A 24,099-nucleotide genomic window follows, 5' to 3' on the forward strand; every position below is an offset into this window, starting at 1 on the left:
AGGCTGACACATGCAGAATGGGCACAGGCTAACCTCCCCTTCCCCCCATACTCTGCACCATCCAATGGCACACTTCTTTAATGTGGGTTTTCTTTCATTTGAGAAAGAACAAAAGAAGTCACACATCTCTTGCACCCAGCTGCTGACCAAGACCAGTAAGCTGTTTAGAACCCCTGCCACATCCACAGAAATGGCCCTCAACAAGCTCAGTGGCCTCCTGGAGCAGCCTCTCAGCTCCTGATGTAAACAGGCAGGAAGCCACTCCTGAGCTGGGCAGTGATGCTCAGGCCTGCTGGCCCTTCCCGCCTTCTCATGTCCTTCCTCCTGACAGACAAGTGCAGGCCAGCCCTAGGACCGTGTGCCTACTGTCTCCTGGCTGCTGGCTCAACTCACTGGCCTGTAAGGCTCAGATGAAACCCACCTCCTTGCTGAATCACTCTCTGGCCCCCCGGATGTCATCTCTCTCCTCTGAATGTTCACAGCATTTTATTGGCCTCTCTCGCGGCATCCCCAGGCTTCTCTACTTGTTCTAGAGTCACCGGTGTCTGTGTCTCAGACCCTTGCTGAGAATAGGACCCCCGATCGGTTCAGGGCTGGGTCTGTCTCAGGACTGCTGGATGATGGTCAGATAGTAAGTGTCAAAAGGTACCGAAGGATGCTCCCTGCTTCCCTTCCAAAGAGTGGATGATTTGGGTCTTATTTGTGAGGCCTGTTCTTCATCCTGGATTGCTTCTAAACTCACTCCATTCCTTGACTGAATGACTGAGCAAAACTCTCAGTGCTGAAGACCACAGGCCATGGCAAGTGGGGGGCGCCAGGCCCAGGAGCACTCTGGGGCCCCACGTGCGGCCTGTAGACAGCACGAGCTGTGCGGCGCTGCAGTGTTCCAGCTGCCGGGTCTGCCCACTCCTCTGGAGTCATCGGCTGAGGGTGACTCACTCAAAGACAAGATGCCTCAGCGATGCTAAGCACTTCCCCAAACTGCTCACTCACTACAGGGGATTTCAAAAGGAGCACAGGGAGGACCCAGGGCCCATTCCTCCTGACACCTCTCTGACCACCCAGGACCCACAGCCTCCCTCTGAGCAAGGTGCTACCCCAGCACCTCAAACAAGCTCCTTCATCACAAGAACCGGATATGTCTTGGCCAAGTTGTTTCTTCTGCAGAGTTAGCTCCTTGAGGTCAGAGACCAACCATCCCCCGCACAGCATCTCCTCCGCCCCCAAGGGCTGGGCAGGAGCAACAGACACCTTTTGCAGAAGTATGCTTTCTAAAAGGAGACAGAACCCCAGCCCAGCCCCTTCCCCAGCTGGCCTGGACCAGCTTGCGGGGGTGGGGGCGGGGGTGGAAATGGGAGGGAGGGGGGAGCGCACCTTGCCTGGAGAGCACAGTGATGGGGATGCCAGGGTCACTGAGCTTGATGAAGGGGCCGCACTCACTGTCGACGCCCTCACGGGCCAGAAGGAGGTTTTTGGTGCACACGTTTCCGTGGACCAGGTCTTTATCCTCCTGCGGGGTGAAAAAGCTGACTCAGCAAAAACGGCAGCGTTGCTACCCTCCTTCCCAAACCCCCTCCTGTTTCCAGCCCTCAGGTTGTAACCCACATTCCCCCAGCCCCAACCAGACCCAGGCAGCCAAGAGCTCCCACGGGTGATCTGTGTGACGTGGGCACGTTCTGTAACATCCCTCTGCTCTGTTTCCCTCATCAGGGCAACAGGGATGACTGGTGCGGGGGCGGGGGTGGGCATGCAGGCCTCATAAGACTTTTGTGAGAATTAAAGTGGTGAAAGCCTAAAAACACATGCACAGCTGAAACATGGTAAGCACTCAATAAATGTGAGCTAACAGATTGATCCTAACAGATTCATTCACTCATTCAGCAAGTATTGTAATATTTCTACTCTCACCATACAATGCAGTACCCAAGTCAGACTTCTGAAGGGATAAAATTTCTCTCTAAGCAGGATCCATATGTAAGCACACAGAACAGCCCAAGATGATGGTTTTCACTAAGCACCAGGCACACCTGTATAAAGGCACAGAGCCCAGGCCCTCCAGTCTGCTTGGTTAGTACCTCCTTCCTGTCTCCCCTACTAGGACATTCTGGTTCTTGGTTGAGACCACAGACATCAGAACATACTTACCAAGTAACTCAGGGCGCTAGCCAGCTGTTTGGCAACTTTAAACTTCCAAGGTGTGGTGAGGACATCACTTTTCCGGTGCATGAAGAGATCCAGGGGTCCCCCTTCCACAAACTCTTCCACCATGATATCTACAAACACAAACAGCCACATCTGCAACCTGACGTCCATCTGGGACAGCACCCTCCCTGATTCCCTCACGAAAGCCTGGTTTAATGACTGGTACTCAGCTTGACAGTGCAAGTGGCACAGTGCTTCAGAGTCGGACAGGCTTGGGTTCAAGCCCCGCCTGATACTCCTTCTACTCTTTCTGAGCAATGAACTCAGCCCACCCACTCCCCACTTCCAGTGTGGGACCCAGAGCTGGCCAGAAGTAAACATTCAAGAAATCAATGAAAAACAAATGAGATTTAGTTCCATGTCCACTACTAGCTTAAGCAAGTGACCTGCTTGGCGCTTTGCATTCCTTGATTACAAAAAGAAAAGCGAGAAGCCTGGGCAACACGAAGCAGATGTCAGCTCCCAGTCATCTCCATGGCAGCCATGGTCCCCGGCCAGGGCCACCCTCCCCTTCCAAAGAGAAACACTTACTCTCCACGTCTCGGACACAAACCCCATAGAGGTACACGATGTGTTTATGGGAGACCTGCCTCATCATGCTGGCTGCCTCAAAGAAGGCCTGTGGGAGAACAGGACAAAGACATGTCAAGGGCAGGCCTCCACTGGTCTGATCCTCAAGTGGCTCAGCTGAGAGGGAAGACAGTGGATCCCAGGGAAGCTCACCACTGTCCTCATCCCAAGGCCTGGCCTCAGCTGCCCAGAGGCACTGCCAAGCCTCTACACTGAGGGTCATCTGGCTGGGACATAGGACTTAGGTAGAAAACCCCATAGGACACAGCGCTGGGCTGGTGGGATAGGCTGGCTGGCAACTTCCTCATTGGATATTCATGTCCACTGCTTCTTCCTTCAAATGTTGGGAAGTAACAACGTTTGACAGTATATTAGGATGAAAGGAAAACCAAGGCAGCAGTTGTCTGTCAAGACTCGGCTTTGTCACTCTCTAACAGGATGTGGGATCGTGGGTCAGTCATTTGACTCCTCTGGGCTTTACTTTTCCAGACCCTGAGTGACAGCCTGGGCTGCATCAGGCCTTTTGAGACTACTCAGCTAGTGTCCAAGGCTCCACGGCCGCCACGTGACCTCTAGCAAGGACACAGGAGAGAGTGGGACAGACAGGGAGGGACAGGCCAAGGTGGGGGTGCTGCTCGACCCACCGTATCTGTACCCCTCCCTCGCTTGTTTCATAGATGTGTTAATCCAAGATTCTATTTGAAGAAAGGAATCTTGACTGGAAAACAAGGCCAGAATCAGCAAAGGTCCCTCTTAGCCCACTGTGCTCTGCCGGCTCCAGAGATGGGGCAGGGGAGAAGGGGAGGCGATGAGGCTGACACTTGCCAGAGAAATGTCCCTATGGCTGGGGTCTAGGACCTTCAGGATGACTTTTATTCTCTTCTCTTCAGAAGTTCCTTCATCATCCTTGTAATCTGTGAGGGTCCCAGAGTAGATGTGTGTCCGCGTGCCTCTCCCAAGGTGCTCGCCCTGCAGGAGGAAGCGGGAGGTTAGTGTGACCCTCCCTGGGGCTGCAGTGATGCCAGGTCTGAGTCCTCTGGGGGGCGGGGGGCACTCACAACACTGCTTGGGTGGGACAGCAGCAAAGGGGCCCCAGCAGCTCACACCTCTCCAGGGCCTGGGCCTGTCAGGCCTCCAGAGGAAACAAAAAGCTACTTGGCCCAACACAGCGGGGGGCACTTCCTGGGCCCCAGGAGACAATCCTCTTATTCTCTGAACAGCAACCTGCTGTGTCTCCCTCCAGGAACAGCCTGGGGCCAAAATATAAACCGTGACCTTTCGAACAACTTCCAAGAGTGCCATTAATAGCCACCAACGTTGGCCTCACCCTGGGCCTCCAGGGCAGGACTCAGCAGGAGGTTCCTCCACCCACAGGCTGGGGAATAGGAGAACAGGCTTGTGAGCCCTGGCCCTACTGCTTACTGGCCTTTGGGAGACTATCACACTCAGTCTGCACCCATTTTCTGTAAATGGGTTAACAGTGTACCAGTCTCCTAGGGTTGGTGTTAATTATCAAATGAAGAATTAGGTAGAAAAGTTCCTGGCACATAGCGAGTAGAAGTCAATCTGTTGGCCAGTGTGTTTTGTCTAATCGCCCCCTCGCACCTATTCATTTTCTACCCATCTATCTGATACATAGGTATACGTGTGCATGCTTTCAAATCAGCGATACAATTTACACATGCACATTCCCTAGCAATCCCTAGAGGAAGGTGGCTGATATGCAGAGGCAGACACAGGAGGGAGAGGCCTCAGTTTCCCCACTTATGAAAAGGTCATAAGACCAAATGAGCAGCATGAGAACTAAATGAGATCATCTGCTCAAGGCCCTGAACATACAACGAACAATGATCTGTCTTTAAGGCCCTTTTGGCCTAAGCTTAGACTCTGCCTGCAATGTGGAAGACCCAGGTTTGATCCCTGGATCAGGAAGATCCCCTGGAGAACGAAATGGCAACCCACTCCAGTATTCTCACCTGGAGAATTCCATGGACAGAGGAGTCTGGTGGGCTGCAGTCCATGGGGTCGCAGAGAGTCAGACATGGTTGAGTGACTAACACACAGACACAGAGCTTACGTTTTAATAATCTGAATTAAATACTCTTACTATTTGGAGTGAATCCAAGTGTGAGTCACGAAACTCAGGCATTGTCAAGCTAATGATATTAACCCCACAAAATGTGTAACTGGGAGTTCTATCATTCTACTGATATATATTATCTTAGGACCTCCTCTAAATGCAGAAAATGCTTTGTGACTGACTCCCTAGGCTGATTTCTGTCTCTCTTAAGAATGTACACAATCGTTAATTGGGTATATTAATTTGCACAAACGCCACCGTTTGTCATCTGTCACAGCAGAATGGTGGTACATCTGCCCTGTCTACTGTATCCTGGCAAGGCCCTGTGACTATTCATCAAAGCTGCATCTGTCATGAAGCGATTCATCAAGGTTATGGGAAGTTTGTTCCCAGAACGTCCTGTAAAAGCCATATGCTTTCAGAATAATTACTGTTCCCCCAGAAGCGTTGTTTATTCCGGGGGCTAAGTCACAGCCTGTGCGGTAAGGATTCCTCAGCGACTCAGAGACCCTGTGTGCCCCACTCCAGCCTCCCGCCACACTGCCCCCTCTGTCTTTGTTGAGTGCTTGTCCATCGACCAGGCAGCATGGTCCCACATCCTGCCGCACCTCTCTACTTGGGACTTGTCTCCTGCTAGTTTAATTATCTACTCAAGATAGATAAGAATCTGCCTCCCCCACTGGATGGTGTGCCTGCTGAGGGTGGCGGTCATGCCTGGCACAGGGAAGTGCTCAGTCACTCTTGGCTAAATAAACACTGGAGGCACAGAGGCTCGAGGGGAAGGAGAGAAGGAAGACCCTGAGTACACGTCAAGTTCCAGGAAGAAAAGAGGCTGGGGTGCTGCCCATTTCTGGACACAGCTCTGATAGCCCGAGGGACAGAACAGTGAGATCTGCCCTCAGGAAAGCGTTTACATAGTGAAGCAGGGCATTTGCCACTGTGGACTTCTACTCCTTCAAGACCTCCTCAATAATTTCAGGAACTGATTTCAGAAAGCAGATGAACAACCCAGCCTCACACCTGCCACCCTTTGCCTGGTCCTCACCGAGTGAACCCACGACTTGCCCTCCAGCACCTCCAAGGTGGGGCAGCTTCTCTGGGGGCAGTAAGCGGCCTGCACAGATTTCCTTCCCTCCCAGGCTGCTGGCACTCTAGCTTAGTTCCCCCTGCATGTGGCTTAGGAGGGGGGTGCAGAACAGAAAGTGGGGGTTCCCTGGACCTCATACCCTACAAGGCCCAAGGGCAGCTACGAGGGACACTGGGCCTGCCCAAGGCTGCAGACGCTGGGCCAAAGCCCTCTGGAGGCTGGAACACTGGTCTGAGGGATCAGTTTCTCGGCACAGCTCTCTCCTTCAGGTCTAAACTGTGCGTCTCCTGCTCCCTCACTGTGCTCTGTGTGCCCTCAGCTTTGTTCCTTTTGGAAATGTGATCAGAAAGCCCAGGACTGAAATTCAGAAGTGCCTTGTCACAAAGTATGTTTTGGGGCCATGAGAGTCATCAGCCTATAATCCCCTGTGGAGATCTGTCAACATTCCCACCAAATTCTCCAACTACTTCTAGGGTTGGTCCCTACAATTATAGGAACCGGGAATGGAAGGTCTATGTAGCCCTAGGTAACCACTCAAAAATTGACTAAGCCAGCTCCTTCAAGGAGAAAGTCTAGGGTGCATCAGCAAGGCTGGGCGGACAGCAGGGCTCCTGCTGGTTGACCAGCTTCACCTATGAAAGGGAAGTCCCGTCGTTCATCAGGATCTCTGCAAACATGACTTTGTTCTCCCCAGGTTCCCCAGGCTTCTCCACTGTGAGGAGGCAGGGCCAGGTCTGGACCCAGGAATGGCAGCAATGACTCACTTGCGTAATATCTTTCTTGAGGATTCGATCGAAACTCAGTTGGCTCATGGGGTAGACAGGTTGCCACTCCTGGGCTTTCTTGGTGGCCACCAGCAGATTGGAGATTTCTATGGAAGAAAGAGAGAGAAGTCTGAGTGGAGCAGTGAAGGTCTAAGGTCCCAGTCGCCAACATCTCCTGGGCCATGAGCTTGCTCAACACATACGTGTGCATTTGCTGGTTCCGTCACTCAACAAATATTTACTAAATACTTGATTCCTGACCTCTGGGAGCTCATCAACAAGGCTAATAACAGAGCCAATATGAATCAAATTCTGTGACACTACTCTTAAAGGGCAGACACTCCAGGGTTGACACAGCAGGATCTGTACTGGTAAGAGAGGTCAGGGGAGGAAATGAAATGTTAGAAGCTGAGAACAGAAACTCTATAAGGTAGGGCATGTGTCTATATTATTTCCTGCTCTGCCTCCACAGCCTGGTACACAGTAGGCACTCAGTAAATACTTGTTAAACGTATGAATGAAGAACAGGGTATGGGCTGAAGGATGAGAACTGTGGATAGGGGAAGCACACCAGGAGTGACAGGAACCAAAATAGGAGGGTTAAAAACCCAGGTTCCATGAAGAACAGGGTGGGTGACCCAAAAAAGAAGGCTGTACCCGAGGCTCTCTAGCTCCCAGCAGTGCCCGACAACAAGGAGGCATTTAGTGAACTGCCGGCTGAATGTTCAGATTTCAAGCAGACCATCCCCCAGACTCTACTGATTCAAATAACAAACTAGACCCATTATAAAATCTGCTAAGTCAGGGTCAGCACAGGTGGCTAACTGGGAATTTATAATCCATGCAAGTCGCTGTCCCACCATGGAGCCACTCTGAGTTCCAAGGTTATTGTGAGGGAAGAAAGCACCTTTCAGATCGGACCAGTCGTGAGAGGATTCATCCACTGCCGTCGAGCAATGGGCCAAGTGACTCAGATCCTCTCTATCCTGCCCGGCAGGATTTGTTTTTCTTTTCTATTTTTCAGCTCACACTTTCTGACTACTTTCTCTGTGCCAGACACCGTCTTAAAGAGTTTTATATACATTAGCTCCTGTCCTTATGACAATCCTATGAGATATATAGTATTCTTATCCCCTTATAGATCAGAAAACAGATTCAGAGCTTTTAAATCATTTGCCCAAGGCTCTGGATTCATGCTGCATTCATGAGATATATAGTATTCTTATCCCCTTATAGATCAGAAAAAAGATTCAGAGCTTTTAAATCATTTGCCCAAGGCTCTGGATTCATGCTGCATTCATGAGATATATAGTATTCTTATCCCCTTATAGATCAGAAAACAGATTCAGAGCTTTTAAATCATTGCCCAGGCTCTGGATTCATGCTGCATTCAGGGCTGGCTCCAGTCTCTTGCCTCCACGGTCTGCCTGGCCCTAGTGGAAGGGGGTACAAATCTGGGAGCCAAAAGCTGATTCAGATACAGGCTCCCCCATTATCATACCTTGAGTACCCCCATTTTCAGACTCTCCTCTTGTCCATTCTGTTATCCTGACTCTAACCCCGTTACCCGAAAAATCAGGTTCAAGCAGGCAACGCTGGAGAAAAGACATGAAGAAAGGGCCACCTGAATGGTGCCCAAGGGAAGGGTTTAGGCAGTAGAGTCATTGAGGAAACCAGAGAAGAGAATGGAAACAGGGGCCATTTGTGGGCCGATTATTTGCATGGCTACTTCAGAGAACACGGAACTAGAATCAAGAGTGGGGAAAGCTGGTAAACATCCATGAACCTGTTTCCTCACCACAAAAATGGGGGACACAGTTATGCTCCTCACGGGGTTGCTGTGAAGGATAAATGAGGTGATGCTCGTGAAGGGTCAATGCCTGGTGGGAGGTGACTGCCCCAAACTGGCAGCCCCTGTGACTATGAACGGTGTCACATCTGTCAGCACCTTCATCTGGGTTGTACCACCTGGTTCCTGGAGCTTTGGCAATGGTCTGCTAAGTCCTCAGTGTCAGAGCTGAAATGCGTAGAAATCAAGCTCCGAGATCTGACTGCACGGATGAGAACATGGGAGAATCCGTGGTGACTGGTCAATAGTTCCCCATCTCTTACCATGGCCACCCTCAGACTGGAGAGGGACAGCAGCACTGGGCAATGCACAAGAGAAGTAGACTTTCCTGACTATCACACACATTCTGAGGGGCTGCCTGACTTTGTTTATTCCATGAAGTTTCTTGGGTGCATTTAAGTGTGAAACCCAGGCTGGGGTCTGGCCATCGGAAGCCAGTGCTCAGAAGGGCTGAGGCACTGAGAAACTCAAAATGACACTCTCTTCAGCTTTCACAATTTCGCCACGTCTCTAATTTGCAGGTGGCAGAGGGAAGACAGAGGCTTCTGAGGGCCTACGTGGAAAAGCCACCCACATACCGCACAGTCTCACTCTACCTGCCACAGCACCCACCCCCAAGGTCAGGAGAACTGACCCTCACCCGAGTCTTGGGCTGGTAACTGCATTTGTACCTCTGCAGAGGGTGTGATACTGGGGAAAGGTCACTGTGGTTGGAGTCGGAAAACGTGAGTTCATATTCCCACGCCTCCTCTGTCTAAGCAATCTTGGGTAAGTATAATGGATAACAACATTCTATGGATTATTATGAAGATTAAACAACTTAAACCATGAAAGAACCTCAGATGGTACCTGGCAAACTTAAGAATTACTCACGTGACAATAGACGACAGCAGCCATTATCATCACCATTTTTATTTACTGCTACTATTTTTTTTTAACTGCTACTCTCAGTGTAACCACTAGCGATATGACCAGTTGTGTGATTCTGAACAAGTCAGTGTACATCTCTGATCCTCAATTTCCTCATATTTATAATAGCTACAAGGAGCTAACTTAAAAATGCAGATAAACTGCTTGGGACTAGTAAGTACACACCAATGTGGCAGCCACTGCTGTAACTATTCGCTCGACAGACGAGGGAGCGCCCCTTCTGTGCTGGGTGCTGCACATGAATCACGGTGGTGAGATCCAGATCCTGTCTTAAGAGTTTATAATCAAGTGGAGAGACAAACACTGAACTTTACATTCAGTGCAGTGTTCCAGAAGCCTCAAGGGAAGCCGTGAGAAGGGTTCAATCCTAGTCCTGTGCTTCTCCCGCCACAGCCACCAGTTTCCAGTGGGGGTGGCAACTACACCAGAAGCCTCCCCAGCTAATTCCAGCAGAGAAATCACATCCCCGTCCCCAACCTGCTGCCACCTTCTCGCTTCCCGGGCCTGCTGCTCTCCACTTCCGCAGCCTCAGCCTGAACCCACTAGTCCCCAGGAAAGCAAAAACTGCCTCTCACATCTGGAGGGAGAGATTATGCGAGTGAATAGGGTTGCTGGGCTCTAAGGTTACAGTTCACCCTGAGGTCTCACAGTCAAGTGGCAGATGCGTTTTTACCTTTGCAGAGTATCTTCAGACACAAAAACAAAGGCTGCAAGTTACACCCCCAGGCTGGCAGGAAACCCTATCTGATCAACAAGTCCTTCCTCTCTCACCAAGTTCCATGACAGTGCCTTGCTAGGAGACCAAACAGCGATTCAAACATCAAGCACCCAGGCCCCTCTTTGGGTTGGTGTTGCTTCCTCTTCCCACCCCGAACATAAAGACTCACAGACACACCCCGTTAAAGACAGACTAGAGATCTTGTCAAGAAAATTAGAGATACCAAAGGAACATTTCCTGCAAAGATGGGCACAACAAAGGACAGAAATGGTATGGAACAAGTAGAAGCAAAAGATATTAAGAAGAGGTGGCAAGAATATACAGAAGTGTACAAAAAAGGTCTTCATGACCAAGATAATCACAATGGGGTGATCACTCACCTAGAGCCAGACATCTTGGAATGCGAAGTCAAGTGGGCCTTAGGAAGCATCACTGGCAACAAAGCTAGTGAAGGTGATGGAATTCCACTTAAGATATTTAAAATCCTAAAAGATGACGCCGTGAAAGTGCTACACTCAATATGCCAGCAAATCTGGAAAACTCAGCAGTGGCCACAGGACTGGTAAAGGTCAGTCTTCATTCTAATCCCAAAGAAAGGCAATGCCAAAGAATGCTCAAACTACCGCACAATTGCACTCATCTCACCTGCTGTCAAAGTAATGCTCAAAATTCTTCAAGCCAGGCTTCAGCAATATGTGAACCGTGAACTTCCAGGTGTTCAAGTTGGATTTAGAAAAGGCAGAGGAACCAGAGATCAAATTGCCAACATCTGCTGAATCATCAAAAAAGCAAGAGAGTTCCAGAAAAACATCTACTTCTGCTTTACTGACTATTCCAAAGCCTTTGACTGTGTGGATCACAAGAAACTGTGGAAAATTCTGAAAGAGATGGGAATACCAGACCACCTTACCTCCTTCATGAGAAATCTGTATGCAGGTCAAGAAGTAACAGTTAGAACTGGACATGGAACAACAGACTGGTTCCAAATCGGGTAAGGAGTACATCAATGTTATATATTGCCACCCTGCTTATTAACTTATATGCAGAGTACAACACGTGAAATGCCACACTGGATGAAGCACAAGCTGGAATCAAGATTGGCAGGAGAAATATCAATAACTTCAGATACACAGATGACACCACCCTTATGGCAGAAAGTAAAGAAGAACTAAAGAGCCTCTTGATGAAAGTAAAAGAGGAGAGTGAAAAAGTTGGCTTAAAGCTCAACATTCAGAAAACTAAGATCATGGCATCCAGTCCCATCACTTCATGGCAGATAGATGGGGAAACAGTGGAAACAGTGGCTGACTTTATTTTGGGGGGCTCCAAAATCACTGCAGATGATGACTACAGCCAAGAAATTAAAAGACGCTTACTTCTTGGAGGAAAAGCTATGACCAACCTAGACAGCATATTAAAAAGCTGAGACATTATTTGACCAACAAAGGTCCTTCTAGTCAAAGCTATGGTTTTTCAAGTAGTCATGTATGGATGTGAGAGCTGGACTATAAAGAAAGCTGAGTGCCAAAGTATTGATGCTTTTGAACTGTGGTGTTGCAGAAGACTCTTGAGAGTCCCTTGGATAGGAAGGAGATCCAACCAGTCCATCCTAAAGGAAATCAGTTCTGAATATTCATTGGAAGGACTGATGTTAAAGCTGAAACTCCAATACTTTGGCCACCTGATGTGAAGAACTGTCTCATTGGAAAAGACCCTGTTGCTGGGAAAGACTGAAGGTGGGAGGAGAAGAGGATGATAGAGGATGAGATGGTTGGATGGCATCACTGATGCGATGGACTTGAGTATAAGTAGGCTCTGGGAGTTGGTGATGAACAGGGAAGCCTGGAGTGCTGCAGTCCACGGGGTCGCAAAGATTCGGACATGACTGAGCAACTGAACTGAACTGAGAGTGTCTTTGACCACACTTGCTGGGTCCTCAGGAACAACTGTGCTGCCCTTTCCTTTAGGCCTGACTCCTCCTAAGGAAAGGATCTGACATATGCAGGGCAGTACCGTGTGGCAGAGAAACATCAAAATAATTGGTACTCAAGGGATCTGGCACTGGGGAAAGACCTAGCACTCAAAACCCCTTTGACCTTGGCCTTCAATGAGACCCACTTCACATCTCCAGATCTGTTTTCTCTCCTATAAGATGGGACACTGATCAAGTGACCCTATGTGTCCTTCCAGTTCTCACATTTTAAGAAGTGATGAAACTACCAGTAGTTCATCAATGACACTGTCAATGGAGCTTAAAAAAGAGCAATCACTGGGGAATCCAACCAAACATACAAAGAAAAACTTACATCAATCCTTCTCAAACTCTTTCAAAAGATTCAAGAGGAGGGAACATTCCCAAATTCATTTTATGAAGCCACCATCTTCCTGATACTAAAACCAGACAAGACAACAGCAAGAAAGGAAATTATAGGCCCATATCTCTAATGAATACAGATGCAAAACTCAATAAAATACTAGCAAATGTAATTCAGCAACACATAAAGAGGATCACATACCATGATTGAGATGGATTCATCTCAGGGTCACAAAAATGGTTCGACAAACACAAATCAATCTATGTGATACAGCACATCAACAAAAGAAAAGACAAAAACCACATGATCATCTCAATAGATGCAGAAAAAGCATTTTATAAAATTCAACATCCATTCAAAATGGATAGAGAGGGAACATATCTCAGTAAAGCATGGAAACAACCTAAATGCCCACTGACAGATGAATGGATAAAGCGGATGTGCAATATAGAGAAATGTATATGAATATACACACACACAATGTATGTCTGATAGACACATACACAATGGAACATTATTCAATCATAAAAAGTATGAAATAATGCCATTTGCATCAACATGGATGGACCTAGAGATGATCAGATTAAGTGAAGTAAGTCAAACAAAGAAAAAACCATATGATCACTTACACATGGAATGAACTTATTTCTAAAACTGAAACAGACTCACAAACACAGAAAACTTATCGTGACCAAAAAGGAAATGGAGTGCATGTCAAGATAAATTAGGAATTTGAAATTAACAGATACAAACTACTATATATATATGTAAACAAAGTCCTACTGTATAGCACATGGCACTATATTAAGCATCTTGTAATAAAGTATAATGGAAAAGAATCTGAAAAAATATACAGATATGTATATCACTTTGCTGTACATGAGAAATACAACATTGTAAATCAACAATAATTCAATTTCAAAAAAAGAGCAAGGGGATATATGTATGTGTATGACTGGTCCATTTTGCTATGCAGAAGCTAATACAGCACTGTAAAGCAAATCTACTATAATAAAAATTAATAATAAAAGCGGCCGAGTTCCTCGCCTCTTCTATCCATCTCACTCCGTGATCCACCCATGACTCCTCACTGCCTGCACAATAAAGGCCCGGTTTCATGATGTGGCAACCAAGGCCTCCGATGATCCAGAGTCTGCACTCGTCGCCTCCGCCTCCCTTCTTCTAAGTGCACTGAACACATTTAGTTCAGTTCAGTTGCTCAGTCGTATCCAACTTGCAACCCCATGAACCGCAGCATGCCAGGCCTCCCTATCCATCACCACTCCCGAAGCCTACCTAAACTCACGTCCATTGAGTTGGTGATGCCATCCAACCATCTCATCCTCTGTCAATCCCTTCTCCTCCTGCCTTCAAATCCTTCCCAGGATCAGGGTCTTCTTCAATGAGTCAGCTCTTCGCATCAGGTGGACAAAGTATTGGAGTTTCAGCTTCAACATCAGTCCTTCCAATGAACACCCAGGACTGATCTCCTTTATGATGGACTGGTTGGATCTCCTTGCAGTCCAAGGGACTCTCAAGAGTCTTCTCCAACACTGCAGTTCAAAAGCATCAATTCTTCAGCACTCAGCTTTCCTTATAGTCCAACTCTCACATCCATACATGACCACTGGAAAAACCACAGCCTTGACGAGACGGACCTTTGTTGACAAAGGAATGTCTCTGCTTTTTAATATGCTGTCTAGGTTCGTCATAACTCTCCTTCCAAGGAGTAAGTATCTTTTAATTTCATGGCTGCAATCACCATCTGCAATGATTTTGGAGCCCCCCAAAATAAAGTCAGCCACTGTTTCCACTGTTTCCCCATCTATCTGCCATGAAGTGATGGGACCGGATGCCATGATCTTAGTTTTCTGAATGTTGAGTTTTAAGCCAACTTTTTCACTCTCCTCTTTCACTTTCATCAAGAGGCTCTTTAGTTCTTCACTTTCTGCCATAAGGGTGGTGTCATCTGCATATCTGAGGTTATTGATATTTCTCTCAGCAATCTTGATGCCAGCATGTGCTTCATCCAGCCCAGCATGTCTCATGATATACTCTGCATATAAGTTAAATAAGCAGGGTGACAATATACAGCCTTGACATACTCCTTTTCCTATTTGGAACCAGTCTGTTGTTCCATGTCCAGTTCTAACTGTTGCTTCCTGACCCGCATACAGGTTCCTCAAGAGGCAGGTCAGGTGGTCTGGTATTCCCATCTCTTTCAGAATTTTCCACAGTTTATTGTGATCCACACAGTCAAAGGCTTTGGCATAGTCAATAAAGCAGAAATAGATGTTTTTTTGGAACTCTCTTGCTTTTTTGATGATTCAGCGGATGTTAGCAATTTGATCTCTGGTTCCTCTGCCTTTTCTAAATCCAGCTTGAACATCTGGAAGTTCACGGTTCACATATTGCTGAAGCCTGGCTTGGAGAATTTTGAGCATTACTTTACTAGCACGTGAAATGAGTACAACTGTGCGGTAGTTTGAGCATTCTTTGGCACTGCCTTTCTTTGGGACTGGAATGAAAACTGACCTTTTCCAGTCCTGTGGCCACTGCTGAGTTTTCCAGATTTGCTGGCATATTGAGTGTAGCACTTTCACAGCATCATCTTTTAGGATTTAAAATATCTCAACTGGGATTCTATCACCTCCACTAGCTTTGTTTGTAGTGATGCTTCCTAAGGCCCACTTGACTTCACATTCCAGGATGTCTGGCTCTAGGTGAGTGATCACACCATCATGGTTATCTGGGTCGTGAAGATCTTTTTTGTATTGTTCTTCTGTGTATTCTTGCCACCTCTTCTTAAAATCTTCTGCTTCTGTCAGGTCTATACCATTTCTGTTCTTCATTGAGCCCATCTTTGCAAGAAATGTTCCCTTCAGTTCAGTTCAGTCGCTCAGTCGTGACCGACTCTTTGCAACCCCATGAATCACAGAACACCAGGCCTCCCTGTCCATCATCAACTCCCGGAGTTCACTCAAACTCATGTCCATCAAGTCGGTGATGCCATCCAGCCATCTCATTCTCTGTCGTCCCCTTCTCCTCCCGCCCCCAATCCTTCCCAGCATCAGTGTCTTCTCCAGTGAGTCAACTTGTCGCACAAGGTGGCCAAAGTATTGGAGTTTCAGCTTTAGCATCAGTCCTTCCAATGAACACCCAGGATTGATCACCGAAATCAGATTGATTATATTCCTTGCAGCCAAAGATGGAGAAGCTGTATACAGTTAGCAAAAACAAGACCAGGAGCTGACTGTGGCTCAGATCATGAACTCCTTATTGCCAAGTTCAGACTTAAATTGAAGAAAATAGGGAAAACCACTAGACCATTCAGATATGACCTAAGTCAAATCCCTTATGATTATACAGTGGAAGTGAGAATTAGATTTAAGGGACTAGATCTGATAGAGTGCCTGATGAACTCTGGACAGAGGTTCGTGACATTGTACAGGAGACAGGGACCAAGACCATCCCCATGGAAAAGAAATGTTCCCTTGGTATCTCTAATTTTCTTGAAGAGATCTCTAGTCTTTCCCATTCTATTGTTTTCCTCTATTTTTTGCACTGATAGGTGAGAAAGGCTTTCTTATCTCTCCTTACTATTCTTTGGAACTCTGCATTCAAATGGGTATATATTTCCTTTTCTCCTTTGCTTTTTGCTTCTCTTCTTTTCACAGCTATTTGTAAGGCCTCCTCAGACAGCCATTTTGCTTTTTTGCATTTCTTTTTCTTGGGGATGGTCTTGATCCCTGTCTCCTGTACATTGTCATGAACACATTAGCCCTCTACAACTTTTCTGCAGTGTCTACATCTGCCTTCTGCTTTGCCCTGCACATGCGTGCTGGGAATTCCCTTAGCTAACTGGCAACACTGCTCACTATCCAACACTTGGCTCAAGATCCACTTCCTCTGTGTAGCCATCCACAACCATGTGACTCAGGGATCTTGACCGTCCTCTCCTCTGCAACCCCAGGGCCTAATATGTGTGTAATTATGCTGATGATCATATGCTGCAATGGCCTCATTTACCTGAAACATTTGTTTGTATTAGGCTGGAATCCCTTGGGGCACAGGGAGTGAGTCGTGTGCATTTTTCTACACCACTAACATAATCCTTGGCCCACAGAAGATGTGCCAGGACCATTTCTCAGACAGACAGATAAAACACTGACAGGGGAACTCTCAGGACATTTTATCAAAAGGAAGAAAAAAAATTCTTGCTTTCTAATCCTAAACATGCCTCTTTCTGCAGCTTAACTGAGACACTGAGAAAAGGTGCATGTCTTTTCTATAGAAAATGCTGACACCCAAGGAATAGGATCTGAATCAGGGACAGACGTGTAACAAAACTCAATGAAAAACACCTAGAAGTTGTGGCAGAAGGAGCATTTTCTTCAGAGCACCCAGCACCTTTCGGTTGGCCTGGGTCTCATTGCATGGTGAGGGGATGCAGCTGGCCTCTGGCTTGGAGAGACTGACCTCGGGGCTTGGGCTGGCAGCAGCGCTTCAGCACAAAGCTGATGTTGTCTGTGCGCAGGATCTGCTTCTTTAGGTGGTTCATGAGGTCCCCAAGGCTCGGGAAGCTGCGGTCCGAGCCATGCAGGCTGTAGCGGCCCTTCTGCACCTCGATCTGAAAGTTCTTGAACTGTTTCTGGATACCCAGCACCTGCCGTTTAGGAAAATGATCAGAAAGAATTTGTTTTAAAAGGGGTCAGGCAAACCTCTCCTGGGTATGTATGATGTTAACAATAGGAGAAGCCAGGTAGAGGGCAAACAGAAGTTCCATACTATCTCCGTAACATTTCTGTAAATCTAAAGTTATTTAGAAATGAAAAGCTTATTATATGTAAATGAAATAATATCTAATAAATGTAAATATTATCTAATAATATATAATATTATCTAATAATGGTAATATTAGAAATAATATCTAATAAGGGAGATCCAGGAGAAGGTGCTGACAAATGGGAGTTATTAATAACACCAGGGAAACAGTCTCACACAGCAATGATTTCCATGAGAGCATCACTTCATTTTGGCACTTAAAATGAACTCCACGAAAACACCAACCTCAGCACTGTGGCTATGGTTATACGGCAAGATGCATGTGAAAAAGTAAGCACTTGATAGGGGCTTTCCTGGTGGCTCAGAGGTAAAGAATCCACCTGCAATGTGGGAGACCTGGGTTGGGAAGATCCTCTGGAGGAGGGCATGGCAATTGACTCAAGTATTCCTGCCTGAAGAATCCCCATGGACAAGAGGAGCATGGCTGGCTACAGTCTATGGGATCCCAAAGAGTCAGACACGATTAAGCATAGCACAGCAAGCACTTTATAGAGGTTAGCAAATATTATTACATATGAAATAAGTACTACAGCAAAATATATCCAGGGACTCCCTCAAACAGCTCTTCTAAGAACCTTTGGGGAGGTGGGAGACAGCTGTCTAGTCTCGTTTCCGGGTTGCATGGTGCCCCAGAGAGGAAGTACAGCAGAAGTTTTCCTTCATGAGAACTTTTGTACAAAGAACACTATTTTAGTGGTTAGAATGAGGGCCAGAAAGATCTGTTTATGGTGTAAACTAAGACAAGATATTTAACTTCTTGATGCCTCAGTTTCTTCATCTGTACAGTGGGGACAATGCAACTTATCTCATAGGGCTATAGTAAGGCTTAAATGAGAATATACAGGTAAAGTGCTCAGCACAATGTCAGCTGAGCTGAAGCAAACAGTAGGAGTGACCCTATCTCTGATTCCTGTTTTCCCCAGGTAACCTGACACTAGGTAGACCATGGGACTGAATCACTGACATTCTCGTACAGCACAGGTCAATTCCACCTCCAAAGGCAGTTGGGCCGTCTCATGCTCCCATCCCTGGTAAAAACATAAAACTTCCTCCAGAGACTGACTGAATGCAGAAGAAAGGAATCCTGCCAAGGCAACAGGCCTGCCAAGTGCTGAGCCACTGCACCTGTATCAGCCCCAAGGCCACAGTGTCCAGGAGCACCCCAGGCGAGCAGTGGCCCCTTCAAGACTTCACCCAGGACTCTGGCAGCACTGGGTTCCTTCCACCACTTCCTCCTCCACTCCTGACTGAGTCCAGCCCCAGGGATTGTCCTGTACTTTTCCTCCATGCCTGAGGCCTGAAGTACACTCATACGCTGCCTCTCACCTTGCCGGCCCCTCCCCCACCTCAGTGCTCCCAGCTCATGGTGAACCCAGTCAACACTAGTGTATTTATCTGGACTAATTCTGTAAAACTCTTTTAAAGTAGTCCATTCCTTGTGTTTTTTTTTTAATTACATGAATTACAAAGCATTGTGGTTTAGTGAGGCCAAGTCAGGAATTCGGCTTCTACCTGACCCAAAATATTAGGATTTCTCTCACATCATTCCCAGCTTCCAACCACACCTGAGTCATTAACAGAAATCTTGTTAAAACTCAGGACAGCAATTTGTCTGATAAAATGCCTGCAGCTACCATCTGGGGAAAACTGTGTTAGGTCAGGTTTCCAATAGGTCTTATTGGCACTGGTTTGTACCAGTGAATGCCGCAGACAGACAGAGCCCTGGGTCTGTGATGGCGCCGAGTATAACATAAACCACTCTAAGTCAGTGGGTGTTTTGTGGGAGCTCGTTTTCTGGCCACATTCCACCTTCCAGAGCACAGAGAACCCTGCCATGGGTCCCCTGAAGGAAGAAACAAAGGGTCTTGAGGACAAAGGGTTGGCTGCCTGGAAGTGGCTCCTTCGGGAGTGCAGGCGGCCCGTGTCAGAACTGCGGGGTTCCTCGGAGGCCCAGGCCTTCCTACTCCCACCCCTCACCGCGGAAGCTCCTGGATGAGGCTGTGCGTGGCCTGAGCCAGTGTCCCAACTGACCTCAGACTTTTCAAAGCAGGTGACAGTCATGAGGATGTTGTCAAAGTCGGTGCAGCTCCACCGCAGCACGTACATCCCCTCCTCACTTCCTTCTTGCCGCAGCTTATTGATGGCATATTCCGTGCTAGAAGGATAGAGAGGCAAAGAGAGCGAGCTCACACCAAACAGAAGCACGCCAAACCCCACGGGACGTCCACTTCCCTCAGGTGCCTCAAGTCTGACGTCCCCGTGTATTACCTGTCCTGGGTCCTAACGTCCTCTCATGTATAAGACATGAGGCAGGCTGAGGTGCTGAGAAGCCTCAAAACAAATCAGGTCTCCAAGGTCGAGAAGGGGGCTCAGCCCATTGCCCAAGGCCCTGAGCCCACCCATCCCCGACTTCCCCACAAACACCGTCTCCACTCTAGCCAGAAGACCTCCCCCAAGGCTGGGACGTGGAGATGATATGTGGGTCCCTCCACCACCATCCCAGGCTGCACACCTAGAACATGAGCCTGAGGATAGCAGGAGTTCGGGGCTGTTCTGTTCATTGCTGTATCCACAATAACCAGAGCATGCCTGGCTCATAGCAGCTTATCACATCACTTATCAATAGATAAGGGAATAACTTATCTATAAACACTGAATAAAGAAATAAACACTGAATAAAGAAATCAACGAGAAATCAAAAGTTGTGAGTAGAAAACATGCCTGTCCGACACTCCTGTGTCCCCAGGACGGAAGAGTCTCGCACACAGAAGGCATTGAACAAACAGCTGCCAAAATCCACACATGAGGTTACTACTGCTCACTGAGTGCTGGTAAGGGGGCTGTGTGGTCAACATGTGTTAGAAAGGCACCAAGGGCTCCAGTCATTGGGTGATAAGGGCAGGCAGACAGAATCAAAGTACATAAACTTAACGTGGCAGGAGCTAATAAATGCCACTGAAAACAAACAAAGCAGAGTGAAGGAGTCAGGGAGCGTGGGGTACAGAGGGGGAAGAGGTGTCATTATTTTATATAAGGTGGCCAGGGAAGACTTCACCAATAAGGTGACATGTGAGTGACCCTGAAGGAAGTGGTGGCTGTATGGACTTGGAAGGGAGGGCTTTCCAGTCTAAGGGGAGAAGCAGGTGCCACGGCCCTGACGCTTAAGTATAGCTGGGATATCTGAGGGCCATCCTTTATTATAAAGCTCAGCCCTTGCTCAGCAATTTTTTGTGTGTGTGTGTGTGAGCCTCTCCACGCCGGGACCACACAACTGACAAACTGCTGGTCCACAAGGCACCCGGAATCAGGAAGAAGGTGGGGACCGCTTCGTGCGAAAGGTGGCTGAAGAGGTGCTTCCACAGATACACTATGGTCTGGAAGAGACTCAGAAGAAGCACAGCAGCTGTGTTCCTTTGCCTGAAGGACGGCCATGGATAAGAGGAAGTTGAATTCCTACTGCTCCAAATGGCAGAACTCAGATGAGCAGGCAGAACTTACAGGGAGGCAGACCTCAACTCCCTATCAGGAAGATGAGCAAGTCTGCAGAGCTCCAAGCTTCTCGCTACCTTGTGAAGCACTAGGGACGCCATCACCAGAGGTGTCTGAGATGCAGGTGGGACGAGACACCCAGCAAAGCCCCTTCCAGCACTAAGGCTTGGTCGCCCTCACTGTGCATCTGGCACCGGAGGGCAAGCCCACTCGGGATTCTGTTTCTCACTACACTGTCTGCTGTTGAGATCTGTGTGCTATCTTTCTCGCATCACCCAGAGCGTCTGACAGCAAGGAGTTAGGATGTGCAGCGCTTCTGGGTCAGCTATGGGGAGGTGAGGGTTTCAACTGTGAGGACCCCCACATAAGGGAGTGGCCTGGCCAGGACGGCAGGGACAGTCAAGGGCACCGAGGAAGTGCTCAGCCTAATGCTCAGTGACACCCATGCCTGAGAAGGCCGCACTCCCCCCCATCGCTTTGTTCTTTTCACACCAAAGGTAACTGGAAAAGTTATCGAACCAACCAGATTGGACCATGACAGCCATTCTGTATGTTGTGGACGATCAATGGGGGAGCCACGTCAGTGCAGAGGTAGTGGTGGGCATCTGCTGTGAGCCGGAAGTAGCCGTCTACCAGGGACACGAAGGACAAGGCCTCCTCGTGGGAAGAGAGCTTCAGTTCCTGCAAGAGAGCAGAAGTGCCCATGGTTACATCACACGCCTGCCATCGCAAGCAGCAGCTGACTCTCTGGGCAGGAACATAGTGAGAATATATTTGTGTTTAACACAATGGAGGATGCATGACCCCACAGGGAAGCTCCTTCTGTTGACAGTAACTGCACCTTTGCATTTATAAACAATTCTGACTGTTCACCACACTCTTTCATCTATTACCTTAAACCTTTTCTGAATGAGGAATAGTATATGTAGGGGAAGCAGGGGACAGGCGGCTGTGTGGGAGACCTGAGACCATGGAGAAGCTGCCCCCGGGACCAGATGGAAAAGGAAGGCTGATTCAAGGTGGCAACAACATAAGGTGGGAAGAGCAGAGAGTGTACAGGTGGTACCCTGGTCCTGGTACTACACATTATTCCTGCTTATAGAAAAAGAAAGAGGCACAGGTGCTTCATCCCATCCAGAGCTGGCTCAGAAGGTGAAACTCTGGATTTTAATTCAGGAATGGTCCCAGACACAATGATGAGGTTGTGAGGTTAAATCCAGGGAACTCTGAGGGTCTGGAGGAGGCGCAGTCTTACAGCGGGAGAGGCAAAGGCAAAAGAGAAGAGGAGCAGGGAGGGAGTTTTCACGGAAGGAAGAAAAATGCTCCGAGATAAAGACAGGTGAGGTTTCTGTCTTAATCTTATAACCCTGAGCAGAGATGAGCATTTATTTGAGTGGAACTGTGGGGTCAACCAGGAACATCTGATGAAGTAAGGTATGTAAAGCCATGATTTAGAGCTCTGGCTCACAAAAATACTATCATTAACACACACTGGAGCCTGAAGAGAAGGGTAAAATGACACTGGAGTAAAACACTCTTTCCGTAACAATGGAGAAAGAAAAGGCTGGTGGCAGAGAAAAGCAGAGATGAGACCAATGAAGGGGTGGGGAGAGAGGGATATAAGCAACTAGGAGAATGGAGGTAAAGGGCTTATAATGAAAATTATCTATGATGCCAAAGGAAAGGTGCTTTGGGGTTGTGAGCCAAGGAGGCCAAGAGAGGGCAGGACTACCATAGGGATGGTGATCCAGGAAGGAGGCTCTGTGCTAAGTGTGCTTCCTTTGAGGTGTGACCCAGCATCTCCCTGCAGAGCCCCAAAGAGCAAATGCAAGATAGTCTGGCTTGGGTAGCCCTTCACCCAATTACATACAAATGAAACCATGTAAGTGCTTAAGTTCTCTGAAAGCAGAAGTCTGAATAGAAAGGGGAGATGTCAAGAAGATGCAGACAGAAGAGCTAAATCAAGATATGATCTGATAACATGGTAGCATCATGCTTTCCTGAAAGCGGCAACCAAAATACAGCTTGGAAATCCCATGGCTGGGAAGGGATGGGGGAATGAGATAAATAAAAAAAGCATCACACAGGGTTAACCCACCAGTTTCAGGAGCCAGTTTATCTGGGTTCAAATCTCAGTGTCTCTATGTATATTTAAGCATATGTAATCATCGTTTTTTGTCAAAAATTATCAAATATTGGCAATTTCAAATGATTTAATGTCACAGTTGTAGGACCTTGGCTGAGTTATTTAGCTTTTTTGTGCCTCAGATTCCTCCTTCATAAAATGGGAATAATAAGAAAATGAAAAGAGTTGGCATTTGCAAAGCTTTTACGACAGGAAGTACCTGGTGCATAGCAGGCCTCGTATTTGTAAAAGAAAAAGTAACGAGGAGATCTAGTACGGGTTTTTTCTTGCCTCCCCCAGCCCCACAAGCACTGTAGCTTGGCACAGAGCTGCCAGCCCAGGTGGCCAGGGTGAGCCCGGGTGGCTACGGTGAGCCCTGGCCTAGACGACAGGTGCACCATCTGGGTACTGCCCTTGACTCTGTCCGCTAGGACAGGACAGGGAAGGCTCTCAAAGCCTGCATCCACTGGCTGCTGTTCCTTCTTCTCAGCCATGTCTCCAGGGTTTGCCCATGTTGAACAGCCAGCCCAAAGATGTGCCAAGCTCTCCCTCACTACGGAGTCCCTGGGGGAGAGGACACCTTGGAACCCAAATCAGTACAGGCTAGAGCTGACCCTGTGCAAGTTTCTACAGCTCTCCCGAAGTCTCAGATTCCCCACTGAAAGTGGAGGCAAAATCCTGACAATATGACTTAATATCTATAACATGCTGAATGCTGCTGTTGCTGCTAAGTCGCTTCAGTCATGTCCGACTCTGTGCGACCCTATGGACAGCTTCCCACCAGGCCCCTCTGTCTATGGGATTCTCCAGGCAAGAATACTGGAGTGGGCTGCCATTTCCTTCTCCAAATATGCTGAATAAATAGCATTTATTTCTGTTTTCTCCATCTTGCCATTTTCCATGTCTCCACTAACATCTATCTGGGCTCTTCTATGTCTTCCATCACATTTTTACTACAGTTTTCTTAGGCAATCAATGTATCTTTATTTTAAAAAAGGAAGGATAGGGAGAATTAAAAGTTAAAAGCACTTATAATACCATCATAAACAAAGAGTTGTTAATATTTGAGTATTTTCCTAAGAGCATGTGCATGTTTCAAACTTTTTAAAACAAAATTGGTTCTAT

At 47.6% G+C, this 24,099-nt stretch overlaps 1 protein-coding gene across 2 annotated transcripts in view; it reads right to left on the reverse strand.

Annotated features, from left to right (window-relative positions):
- The window catches only part of JAK1 (Janus kinase 1), a 143,328-nt gene that overhangs the window by 10,452 nt on the left and 108,777 nt on the right, over positions 1-24,099 (reverse strand). For both annotated transcript variants that reach the window (XM_055404089.2, XM_055404090.2), the window contains exons 9-16: positions 21,373-21,530; positions 19,392-19,515; positions 16,995-17,181; positions 6,704-6,810; positions 3,598-3,741; positions 2,734-2,821; positions 2,146-2,273; positions 1,375-1,510 (exon numbers count right to left, since the gene is read on the reverse strand). In XM_055404089.2, coding sequence (XP_055260064.1) covers positions 1,375-1,510; positions 2,146-2,273; positions 2,734-2,821; positions 3,598-3,741; positions 6,704-6,810; positions 16,995-17,181; positions 19,392-19,515; positions 21,373-21,530 — 1,072 coding nt within the window. The remainder of the gene's footprint in view (positions 1-1,374; positions 1,511-2,145; positions 2,274-2,733; positions 2,822-3,597; positions 3,742-6,703; positions 6,811-16,994; positions 17,182-19,391; positions 19,516-21,372; positions 21,531-24,099) is intronic.

The sequence above is a fragment of the Moschus berezovskii genome, chromosome 4 (genome assembly GCF_049115385.1).
Source record: "Moschus berezovskii isolate FMDL1 chromosome 4, NW_MosBer_1.0, whole genome shotgun sequence".
NCBI classification, from domain to species: Eukaryota; Metazoa; Chordata; class Mammalia; order Artiodactyla; family Moschidae; genus Moschus; species Moschus berezovskii.